The sequence below is a fragment of the Mytilus californianus genome, unplaced genomic scaffold, assembly GCF_021869535.1.
Source record: "Mytilus californianus isolate M0D057914Y unplaced genomic scaffold, xbMytCali1.0.p SCAF_5, whole genome shotgun sequence".
Classification (NCBI taxonomy): domain Eukaryota; kingdom Metazoa; phylum Mollusca; class Bivalvia; order Mytilida; family Mytilidae; genus Mytilus; species Mytilus californianus.
The window spans coordinates 67,714,272-67,727,621 of record NW_026262701.1 but is presented as its reverse complement, the minus strand read 5'-3'; the positions used below and the strand labels follow the sequence as shown (position 1 = coordinate 67,727,621).

The window sequence follows — 13,350 nt, the reverse complement described above, 5'->3', positions numbered from 1 at the left end:
ATTCAAAATATAGAACTATACATCTTCAATTTTATTGTTTTCAAGTCAAATTTTTCAAAATGTTGAACTGAGGGTCCAAAGGTTAATAAGCACATCATTATCAAAGGTATGACACCTGGCAACTACCTTAGGATGAATTTTCTTGCAGCATAATAATTTTAACTAACTGCTTCTACAGTTTTGAAGATTTCTAAAAATTTAGCCATTCAAAAAGATTACTGTTTGTCATAGCAACCATGTTTGTAATACAAATGTACAACAATGCATTGAAATGGTACATCGTTTAAGGAATTAGGAATTCCTAAAAAAATAAATCTTCTTTTCAATTTTCTTTAGAAGATTATAAAAAGAAGTATTCAGTGTATACAAGTTATAATGGGTATAATAAAAGTAGGAGTCTAATGGAATGCCTTAAACCTGGTTAACTTTCCATCTTAATTTGTAAATTGCCTGTAACAAGTCAGGAATATGACACCTGTAAATAAATTGTTTGAAGAGATCTTCCCACAAATTGCTCAGTATATTTCTAGGCATTGATTTTTTTAATACCTTCAACTTTAGTTTATTTGTTATTGCCTATTTCTAACTTGAAGTGATAATAAAAGATAACACTACTGCTTTATAGGTGACCAACAATGAATTATCTTTTAGTGTGTTTTATTTACAATTATATGATAATCACAATATTGTCAACAAACACATACATGTACTACTGTGGTTACAACCTTGTAAGATAAAAATGATAGAATTTTAAGCTCCAAGGAGAATAAACATATTGCCTATATGAATTCTTCCATCTAACAACAGTGTCAATTTGGCTTTGCAGGATTCAAATACATTGTCACTGGAATAGGAATAATAAACATAGACTGTATTGATCCATAAACAAATTAGAAGATGTGGTATGAATGCCAATGAGACAACTATCCACCAGAGACCAAATGCTTTTACATGAAAACAACTATTTACCTTGAACAAGACATAAGAAGAGTATTGCAGTTTGCCTATGGAAAATCTAGATTTCAAATTAATTTAACAAAATTCTACTTGTATCTTTTTTTTATTTTAAAAATATAAATTCTATGTACAAAACGTTTAAAGCGGAGCCTGGCTTAGTATCTGACAATTATAATGAATCATTCAAGATATCTCCATGAATGGCGTTTATGTGATATTTTAAGTGTGCCTTCTGTTTTTTTGGGTCTTGAAATCTTGAAAGGCTGTACATGATATACAAGTTTGAGGCGTAATGAAACCACTATTTATAGTTAATCTTAGAGTGTGACATTCTTGTTCAAATTATTCCATAAGTTGGATTGACTGTGTTTGAAGCATGGTAGTTAAGTCTTTATTTTATATCTTTTACAACTGAGGGAGTATCTTTATCTATGAATGTATCGTATCATGTATTTTTAACTTTATATAACTGTTATCAATTGTCCTTAAATGACCATATATCTGTAAATAAAATGCTGACTGAACTTGATCTTGACCTTAAAGAAAAATCACCTCATGGTCAGGGGTGACATATCGGTAAATGTATAACAACTAAGTGGTAGTTTTTGGCATGTGTAGTCAATTCTAATCCAGATAGTTAAATAAATAAAACTTATCTATCAAGTTTAACTAATAGTAACTCAAGACTGATATAGAATAAAAATGAAATTGTTATTTGATAACGTTGGATTTAATAAAAGTTCATTCAGTAAAAATCATTAAACTTTTGCTATCTATAAAAAAATGAGAAACTTTTTAATTAAATGTTGGTAAAAAATCATCCATAAGCAGATGTGATAATGGTGGTCAATATTTTTGTCTGAAAAAGCTTTTCATTTGATCTTTATAGTTTCTAAACATAACACTTGTAGACTATTTGTTGATGTATACTCAGGTTTTCTGATTACAGTTCCAAATTTTGCACTGAAATTGGTCTAACTTTACAGGATCTCTTCGTGTTTGTTTAAATGTTTTGATTACTATAAGAAAATGATTATATATATGCTTATAAAGCTTTATATTTGAGATATTTGGTGTCCACATTTCCACTAAAAAGATTTTTTTAAATATCAAGGAGACAAAAGTTTATATTTTCTTACATTAGTATGGTTCATCATTTTAAATGCATATAAATATATTTATCATTTCAATTTTAGTAAAGGTTCTAAATTGACACATTTAAAAATTTGGCTCTTTACAAAAAAATGCTCTTTTATTGTTTATTTTTAAGTCAAATGATTTTGACATAAAATGATTTGACAGTAATGGTAGATATACAGAAGAGTTGATGATTTCTTAATTTACTTAAATTATTTTGAACTTCAGGTATAAAAAGACAAATTAAAACATTGGGATAAAAATGTGTACCAAAAAAACTAAAATTACAACGAGCATTGCAAAGAACATAGTTATATCTGCAATAATTCCCAAAATCTAAATTTACCCAAACTATCTTTAAGTTATTGGTTTATGCACTTTTAGTTAAAGATTTGTTTCATAAACATAACCCTGAACTTGTGTTATCAGTTTGTTTGAACTAATGCAGACTACATGGCCTTGAAAATATTTGGCAAATAAAACATATCCTTGTTTAGCATTATAGGGTTACAAGTGTTAACCTTCAATACATTAACAAGTATTGGACTATACTATATAAACTCATCATAGATACCAGGATTAGAATTTTGTACCACACACAAGTGTTTTGTCTACAAAAGACTCATCATAGTGACACTCGAATCAAAAAATTTTAAAAGGTTGAATAAAGTACGAATTTGAAGAGCAATGAGGACCCAAAATGATTCCAAAAGGATATTGGGATAAAATATTACATTGATCATAAGAGTACAGTTTTACTTCTTCATACAAAATGTTTTCAAATCCTGTTCTTTCAGTAAATAAGAGAATAAACAAGAGGTTCCTCACAGTCTGTAATATTTTCATCATCATAAAAAATGGTGAATTCTAAGACTATATACCCCATTTTCTTTAATCTAATTATTTATTTACGACATGAAGGTGTTTGACATATTTAATACTGTGAAAGTACTTTTATTCGTGGGGTACCAATTTTCATGGTTTTCGGGGATGGTTTTATCCACAAATCTAAGAGTCTAATGAAATATAATAACTGTTGTCCAAATCGAGACACAGAAAGATCCCCATGTAGGTTTGACTACATGGATACAGCCATATAATCTACAGAATATTTCAAATATCAGCATATGCACTATGAACTATATATACAACTTCAGACAGGATTTTACCCATTTAATCTTTAAAAAACCTAAACTGTATGACTTTTAAATTTTTAATTCTCATGAAAAATTAGTTTTTATCGATGAAAGTCAGTCTTTTGGTGATGATATGCGATGATGAAGTGTTCATTTTATCTCCTCATAATTCTCATTTAAAACTAAAAATATTTCATATTGGGGTTGCTTTTGAATTTCATAACAATTAATTCTATAATTCAAGTACATTTGATGCATTTTTTGTGTACTCTTTTTCTTTAACTATGTTTATGGTCCAAGTAACACCTTTGATGACAGTTAATCTGCTGATCATTCAATCTCAGGTTAATTAGTGTCACCAATTCTGATTACACATGTGCAACAATTAAAATGTATACTTTGTAATTTTCTTCAATCAACACAATTTGTAAGCATAGATGAATCAGCTTATTTTCGAAAGCAATTATTTTATTGAAAATTTTATGAATGTTGTCAATAATGAAAACCAAACAAAAAGTGAAAATGAACACTTTATTTTCGAAATGTCCCACAAATCATTATAAAACAACATATGATTATTTTCAAGAATCCTCTTGAATTTTCTGATGGCTTTAAATTCTTCACTCAAAATTTTTCTGAAAACTAAAATCCACAAATATACTAAAATGTCTCACGTTTCTAAATGCAATATTTGATATATAGATACAGCAACTGTTTTTATGGTTAACAAACAAAGATAAGATGAAAATGAACAACTTATATTGAGTGCACAAACAAATATTGTTGATCTTTCAAATCTACTTTCTAAGATAAATCATTTTTACAAATAGTGCAAGAAAGCTAGGTTTCGGCCATTAGACACCTGTCGTACTAATATAAATGTAAACTCCTTACAAAAAGTCATAAGCCAAAAACTGTTGACCAATCATGTCTACTTACTAAGGAACAAACCTTATCAAAAATATTGACCTGGTCAATTAAATGTGAAAATGAGGTCAAGTTCATGTGAGGCCAAGTTTCTAATAGATAATTATACTGCTGACTTATCATATATAGTTACTCAGTCATTTCAGTCTTAAATAAAAGAGATCATTTTGAATATTAATCACAACACATGGAATATACATATAAAGTACCATATCGTTCAATAGCTCTTTTCACAAAATAACTTTTATCAATTTATTGTAAATACTGAATTGTTCATAAGTTACCAGTGATTTTTTTGAGACTTTTTATGTAAGAAAATGACTACAGAAACAAATCTTCAACATTGATGGAGGGTTTGTTGTGTTGAACTTAGTTTTATAGTCACGGACCCATGCTTTACTGCTAACAAAGACTATGAATTTATGAATAAAACTAACACTTACTTTGGCCAACAATTTCTCGTTATATAATGCTACAAGAGCAAATATGTTGGACACTGAAAAATAAATTAAATATAATTATATGTTTTATACATATGTGGTATTTTGTATTCTACTTAATAAGGCTAAATTGTTCTGAATTTCTTCTTTGATTTGAAAAGTTCCTTCTAACTATCCCATTGGGGTATCATTTTCATGCTAACTCTTTACTGTATTTAACTGCCAGTTACCTACATATATCATTAATGTAAACCATATTTTTATACCATGGTTCCTCTCTCATGTCTAAATAGACTCCAAACTAATTTCTCTGTAATTCTCTGTATAACTAAGCTGTTGAAGGAGCCTAACACTACCTTACCTTGCAGTCACAACCTAGAGAATATGGTCTTCTGCGTATAAGGGCAAACCCAGCTTTTGACAATATATACAAGACTTTTCAGTTTTTGCATGTTGCCCTGGAATTTTCAGTATGTAGACCATCTTCTGAATAAGTGATTGTTTTTATTGCTTTCCTCACAACCAATGGCAAATATCTCATGTATATTATGGACAAGAACAATTTTTATGATAGATATGTTCAGATAAGTTGGGCAATTGGGATGAAGTGAAATCAGGTAAATATGGCTATGTTAGATATGGGAAAACATTTTGCCTTGTAACAGGCCCTCGACTACCCCCCAAAGAGTTGCTTTAAAAGTTCTTTAAAGAAATAGAACATGGTACTCTCTCTACATGAGTCTTCAGATTAAAGGTCCCAGTTCCGACCAGACATTGCTGAATATTTAAACATCCAGTACACCTAAAGAAGCACCTTTATTCAGCATGCAGCAGATGTCACATCTCCAATAAGGTCAGGTTACTTTGGTCCCATGGCGGGCATGGGTGACCTTCATATACAGGTTTTAATGAATTATCAAGAAAAACTATTTGAACACAACAGAAGGTGCTGACTGTGAGGTAAATAATAAATTTACAATATTCATTTCTTTCTCAAGGCGCTAAATCAACAGAGCCTTTGGAATGTTTGCCCCACTGAACCTTCTTTAGGTCTGTTTCCCCTGCCAACCACTTCCATGTGCTCTGAACACACAACCTTGCTACACCACTGGATAAGGCCCAAATATGGGCCTATTTCTAGCCAATATAAGGAATAAGTGGCTTTCATAACAAGGATAAGATAGAACATATGTCTACTTTTGAAATTTTCAAATCAGTATTCTTATTGTGAAGTAGCATTAATTTCAATTTTATGCCAAATTCATTGGAAACGGGCCAATTTCAGTTGGTTTACAGGACAGGAAACATATAGTGGTCCAAAGAAATTGTTCTTGTTACATTGTTTTTTTATAACAAATAACATATCTGACTTGAATATCATTTTTTTTTAATCTTGGCTCTATGTTTCTTATGCATAAATTTGGTTGAAATCCAGAAGATTTACCAAAATTTTACAAAAATCACTAGTTTTGGCATATATGGGGTGTAAATGTCAACGTCTCATTGGAGCATTGCATTTGTATATTTTTTTTCTACATTAATACAATATATTATCATAAAATCATAATCATATCTTTACAAAACATCATTGCAAAATAACAGCATTATTTGTTTACCTCATTAGCAACATGTATAATAGGAAACTTACCTAGTAAAAGAATGACATTTGGCCAACTGTATGGTTCTGATACAAGTAACTGTATAATTTTTACTGGATCAATCAAAATTCCATATCTAAATAGAAGAATTATACAAACATAAACATCTGAAATATAGAAATATATATATATATATATATATATGTCCTTAATAAATTGCTTCGCCGAGCGCAGCTGGATACAACAGCAGCGGTCCAACCCTGAACAGTTGGGGCCAAACTGGACACAATATACGTGCTTGATACGGGTCTGAATTTGGATTGTAATAAATTTACCCCCCTTTTTTTAGCTTTTGTGCAATACACTATGCTGTTGTGAATTGACCCCCCCAAAAAAAAACAAAAATTCTTTCCCTCAAGATATGGTCATAATCTCAATTCAAATTTCAAATGGAGTTTGCAACCATAATTACCCATTTAAATACATCATAAAAGTCTTAAAATAGAAAATGACATACATAATCATGGTTAAAATTAATATTCCTTAATCAGCATTTTTAAATAGTAACTTCTAAAAATAAATTGACAGCTAATCACCTCAAGACAATACAACATTTCTTTATACATAATTTAAAAGCAGCATAAGGGAGGTAATCCAAACATAACATTGTACTTTTTTTAATTGTCCATTAACCAAGAAACCCTTGTTTTTCCCCCTTTTTTGCTTTAATTTATCAGTGGAAGTAAAATTAAACATTGCATTGTATAAAGCATTAGTTAGTTGATTCAACTACAATTCTGGACAAAGGAAGATAACTCCAATTTTTAAAGATGACTTTAACAATGACATCATTGATATTTTTAAAACAGATATTAGATTCCTGCATCTTGCAAAAGTTATGTAATTTTCTTGACAAGTATAACATCATTTTGTAACTTGAATATCTGAGCATATATTTCATTGATTAATTTCTGGAAATGTTCATGGATAGGATGTATAGAATGTTATGATCAATGCACTATATTTTGTGTATCTCAAAAGTAGTGATAAACCTTGGAAGATTTAGATATCTAGTCAGTACCATAGGGTTTTGATTGCATTTCATACAATCTTTACCCAAAAATGTTGATACCAAATGGGATCAAAGAAAACATGAAGTTCAAATCTAGCAGTGCTAACCACAGCAGATGGATGTGTTCATTTCATTTTGGATGCATACATATACAGCCTCTATTGTAAATACTTCATTAGCGTGAACTTTTAGATTTTCGAATTGTACAAGTATAGTACATTTTTTAATTTGTATTACGTTCAAGATTGTTTAGGAAAATCAACATAGATTGATAAGATTTGTACTGATGATGAAAATCTGTTATTCAAAATATATATTGATACTTGTACTTTTTGTGTTGTTCTTCTAGATTTTTTAAGCGTATGTATTAAATTCAATTATTTGTGTACAGTATCGTTTATAATAACTATCCAACTAAGAAAGATCGCTGACAGGTCCCTACAAAAGGATGAAAGCGCTATAGGAAAAACAATTTTCATGGATTGAGAAAATATTGTATTTTCTTGGATATTTGATTGGAACAAAGTCTGCATGCAAGCCTTTAGCAAATTTGTACTTCACTGGTCTTTTAAATTTTTGCTTCATTTAAACCAACTACATCCACGACAATTGGAATCCCACTAATAATAATGAATCCACAGTATATGTTATAAATAGTTAATATATTGTAACAACCTATGTAGATCATTTTAAAATTACTTTATCATTGTTATCATTGTAATCATTTGTACCAAGTTTTACTTGATTATTCTGACTGTAATTGGCCTCTTTAATTGACAATAAAATATTGAACTTGAACCCACTAGTGACCAATTATTGGTTGGTGTTTTGCACCCTATTAATTCTTAGTTAAGTGATCTACAAGTAGATTTTTTAACAATTTTTGCATAAGGTTTTTTCTATTATTTCTAACATAAGATCAAATGTAACAAATTATCTCCCCTGTTGGCCATAATGCTTTCTCTAGGTGTACCAAAGTGACAGCACAGCGAAAATACTATCTACATGCAAATCCTTTTTGGAATACTTGTAATGAACTTTCCTGCCATATTAAGTTTCTACTGTTTGATTGTTTTTAAGAATTTTTTTACATTTCCCGAACGGAATGATGCAAATCTAAGTAATAAAGTTATTGGAGACAATGTTTATCTGACCATTTTGAAAGATGGATGATTAACAGAGCAGAAATATAAGAAACACCTATATTAAGTTATAAGGAGTCAGAAAGGTGATTTCGTAGGAAAAAATGTGACCGCTTTCAGGTTTAGAGACAAATTAGTTAAAAGTTATATAGAGAAAGCGTTTGGGCTAGTTTCAAAATGATTGTTATAGGAAGGTGGCTGCTGATATTATGTGACCATTGAAACCAGTTTGACTGAAGTTGTACTCCATTCATTTCCTCTTCAAAACATCTTGGAAGACAGATGGATGATGGACATAAAGTGATAGCCATAGAACAAAAACAATGTAATAAATGATATTAAAACATCAAATGTGGCACTTACTTTAATATATTTTCCAAAAACAGTCTTGTATTTGCCAATGCCTAGAAATAAAATATAAATAATTCAATAAAATCAATTTATAACTACTGTCTTGATTTTAAATTTTTTTTTAGATCCATTATTTAAAAGCTCCATGTTGAAGGCCATACTTTGACCTATAATGGTTTACTTTTACAAATTGTGACTTGGATGAAGAGTTGTCTCATTGGCACTCATACCACATCTTCTTATATCTTTTTCCTCTCAACTGAGGCAAATTACCTTTTTCTCAAGAAATCCTTAAAGTGATATAAGAGTCAAAACGAACATTTAATAATGTTTTCATTTACCATATCAATCCTTTGAAAATATCCCCAACACAATTATTTTTAATTTCCTGTAAAAATAAGTTCTTCCAACATTTTGTCTGTTAAAAAATCTGACTTTCTATAATTTCAGATAGACTAAGGCGAATAGAAGCATTAAGATTTCTTTCTTTTATTGTGCATTTTACTAGATTTACAGGATTAAAATGTTACCAAGACAATTACAATGATAAGCAATGAAAATATATTCAGAAAATAAAGGTCCAAATTAAACTGATTTCTATAAATTCTAAATTAATATCTGTTTTCCGATGATTTTTTTGTGAATAGAAGACATGAGAAAGTTAATGTAATCCCTAAATTGCACTAATTGTAAGCTTGGTTTGACTTCTTTTTGTTGCTCTTACTTGACCGAGTACCAGAATGTCCTACCACACAGAAGGCAACCTGTAGAATTTTTTTTCTCCAGAGTCAAAAGTGGGTAATAGGAAAAAGTATATTAAAACAACAAATATAACGTGAGTGTAAACAATTTTTTTCAATAAACCTCTAAAAGTAGAATAAAACTTTTGCAATAAGTTTTTAATTTGGTAAATTTCTAAAAAAAATCTCTGGAATACAATTTTCATAACGTTATGATTTTTTAAATTATTGTTAAATTAGGAATTTTTTTCAATTTTGATAAAATCAAGGAGTTGTATAGTAAGATGGGATTTGTATAGTAAGATCTTACTATACAAATCCTTGATAAAATGTAAATATTTAGGCTGCTTATATTTTATGGATTTCATTATTAATAAGAATAATCTTTTCAATTATAAAATATGAAGGTTTATCAATTATCAATGATTATTTCACACTTTAAAGCAATAATTAAATTTGTTATCAACTAAAAAAATCTAATACAGATATTTACATACATATATCATAAGTATCTTAAATGATTACATAATAAAATCCTGGTCATAACATAATCATTTGTAAAAAAAATGATGCAAAGTTTTTGTCCACATAAATTACATAATGCTAATCAATGTATTTACAGATCATAAGTTGCTTAAATGATTACATAATAATTTCTGGTCAAAACATTTGTAAAATAACTGAAACAGGGTATTTGTCCACAAAAATTATGTAATCTTAATCACTGAAAATTGATTTACAAGATATCAATGAAAAAATACTGTTCAAATTCCCACGATAAAAAATGACACCATAATATAAACAAAAACAAACAAACAGACAAATATATATATATATCAAATATAATACATGTATAAAATATAAAACACTGATGATGCCCCCATTTGCATATAACGTTATAAAGGGACATAACTTAAGAACAGTAAAAGTGATGCCACCCAAATTGGAACTAGATCTGAGTTTTGTGGTAATAGGCATTGTGTATAAGTTTCATAACATTTGGTTGAGGCAGGCGTAAGTTAGAGAACGGAAAGGAAAAATTCAGCAATTTTTCCATTTGAAAAGGGCACCAGTTGTCTAGGACCGTAAAAGTGACTCCACCCAAATTCAAACTTGATCTGTGTTTTGTGGTAATAAGCATTGTGTATAAGTTTCATAACATTTGGTTGAGGCAAACTGAAGTTAGAGAATTTTGGGACGTACACACATACAAGGGTAATTCTTAATGCACTCTCCGTAATAAAATTTTCACTTGTTAAATAAGCATACATACCAGCAGTAAAATACATAGGTTCAACAATCCTCTGTAGTTTGTAAACCCACTGGCGGTGCTTAACAGGGAATCTGCATGTTTATGTATCCTGCAATAATACCCTTGATTAAAATATTATACATTTACAAAGCTGCACATAACTATTTAAAGCTAAATATATATGTATCTAAATGTCCATGTAAATATTTAAAAAATAAAATAAAATATTAAAACTGAGAATGGAAATAGGGAATGCGTGAAAGAGACAACCCGACCAAAGAGCAGAAAACAGCCCAAGGCCACCAATGGGTATTCAACACAGCGAGAAAATCCCGCATCCGGAGGAGGGCTTCAGCTGGCCCCTAAACAAAAATGTGTACTAGTTCAGTGACAATGGACGTCACAGTATATACTGTATACAGTAGAATTGACTGCTATAGAAGGTACATAGTTGATGTAGAGGGTTTAATCAGTGGGAAATCTATTGAAAAAGAACAAAAGAAAAATCACTCTTCTTATGATAGAGTCGAGAAAATCAATGATAAAGCAATGCCGGTGACGATACTGATAAAAAATTATTTCTAAATAACAATTGTACATTTTCAAAGAAATTATTTCTTAAACTGTGTTATTAGAAATGTACATGCAAATACACAATGTTTTATGTTCAGTATTATAGAGATAATTGCATTAGGAGCTTGTGAAACTGAAATCTATAAAAATGTTAATCTTTACTGCATATTGATAAAAAAAATTGGATTAATCATGTACATACAAAATCTAAAGATCTTTCGGGCCACCAATTTTCAGATTGTTCCACAAAGTCCTTAGCATGTTACAATCTCCCAAAATATACTTATTTTTTATATCTAAGTTTTCGAGTACACCAGTCAGCTCTATAGTAATATTGTCTTTGCGTGAATATAACAATTTTTAAATTTTATCCGTGCAGGTTAAATAAAATGCTTCGCTGAGCCCAGCCTGATATGACCGCAGAGGTCGAACCCTGAACAGTTTGGGCAAATTTGGACACAATATTCAAGCTTGATACTGTCTGAATTTGGATTGTGATCAAATTTTTGACATAATATAGGTTTCTGACACAAAGTAAATGTGGTCAAAGATCTTACAAATCTATTGCGCAATACTGTGAAAAAATATGAAATCCCTTAAAAAAATTGGAAAAAAAATCCCCCCCCCCCCCCAACTTTTTGAAACCCCCCTTGGAGCAATAACCCCAAAACTCAATCACAGCCTTTCCTTTGTAGTATGGAACATTGTAGTACAATTTCAGAGAGATCCATACACTTAAACACAAGTTATTGTCTGGAAACTAGAAAAATTCTTGTTTTTGGCCCTTTTTTTACCCCTAATTCCTATATGTTTGGGGCAATTAACCCCAAACTCAATCACAGCCTTCCCTTTGTTATATGGAATCTTGTGGTACAATGCCAGAGAGATCCATACACTTACACAAAAGTTATTGTTTGGAAACTAGAAAAATGCTTGTTTTTGGCCCTTAATTCCATAATTGTTGGCCCCATAACCCTTAAAATGAATCCCAACCTTCTACTTGTGGTATTAAACATTGTGGTACAATTTCAGAGCAATCGAAATACTTATACACAAGTTATTATCCTGAAACTAGAAAAATGCTTGTTTTGGGCCCCTATTGGGCCCCTAATTCCTTAACGGTTGGGACCATCATCCCCAAAATCAATTCCAACCTTCCTTTTGTGGTATTAAACCTTCTGAAAATATTTCATAGAGATCCATTCACTTAAACTAAAGTTATTGTCCGGAAACCAATGTGTCTTCGGATGACGACGACTTCATACCATTATACGATCCCAAAAATTTTTTGGCGGTCGTATAAAAATTAAAGATGAATACTTTTAAAAAAGTAGGTATCTTTATACTATTTTTTATACAATTTTCAGAAAAGGTCGTCTCGATTTTCGTACATGTATTTGCGGTTTCTTGATCTATTCACATTCAATGTTTACATCGGAATAAGGTCCATTTGAATTTGCTTAGTAACTTAATTTCAAAAGTGTTAATCTTTGCTGCATATCAATCAATTCCTTTGAAATTTTTCAATTACTTTCTCTGATCTAGCTGCATATATATACGGATAATTAACATGTTCCAGAGAGGTTTACAGCCAGTAGAAAAATAAATTGAAGTTGGTACTCCAGAAATTTTTTCACATACATGTAGCAACATTTTAAACCAATTTTACACCAAGTTTCTTTAGCCTGCTGTAGTCCTCGTTTGCTATTTAACATGTTTAAGGAGGGAAATGATAACATTAAATGGAAGTATTGTTTTTATTTCAACTTATTTCTATTTTTACTATTTACCAGAACGTTTTCCTGTTAATTTATAATTGATAGCGTCCTTGCTAAAATGGGACAAACATTGAAAAGATCTAGTTTTCAGTGTTTACAAGGGAGGTAATAGTTTGTCACTAGATTTCAAACTGTAATTATATTTAAGAACTCTTTAAGCAACTTGGAAAAAAGAAGATATTTATGTTTTAGCACATACATTTTGTAACAGGAACCCATATGAAATTAACAATGAAAAACAGTAGAA

The 13,350-nt window shown here is 30.0% G+C and overlaps 2 protein-coding genes across 6 annotated transcripts in view; one reads left to right on the top strand and one right to left on the bottom strand.

Annotated features, from left to right (window-relative positions):
- The window catches only part of LOC127701268 (nuclear factor of activated T-cells 5-like), a 347,248-nt gene that overhangs the window by 241,503 nt on the left and 92,395 nt on the right, over positions 1 to 13,350 (top strand). The gene's annotated exons all lie outside the window — the stretch shown is intronic.
- Positions 1 to 13,350, bottom strand: part of LOC127701298 (diacylglycerol O-acyltransferase 1-like) — a 35,527-nt gene that overhangs the window by 18,920 nt on the left and 3,257 nt on the right. For both annotated transcript variants that reach the window (XM_052205173.1, XM_052205172.1), the window contains exons 2-5: positions 10,774 to 10,861; positions 8,773 to 8,813; positions 6,246 to 6,331; positions 4,601 to 4,653 (exon numbers count right to left, since the gene is read on the bottom strand). In XM_052205173.1, the coding sequence (XP_052061133.1) occupies positions 4,601 to 4,653; positions 6,246 to 6,331; positions 8,773 to 8,813; positions 10,774 to 10,861 (268 nt within the window). The remainder of the gene's footprint in view (positions 1 to 4,600; positions 4,654 to 6,245; positions 6,332 to 8,772; positions 8,814 to 10,773; positions 10,862 to 13,350) is intronic.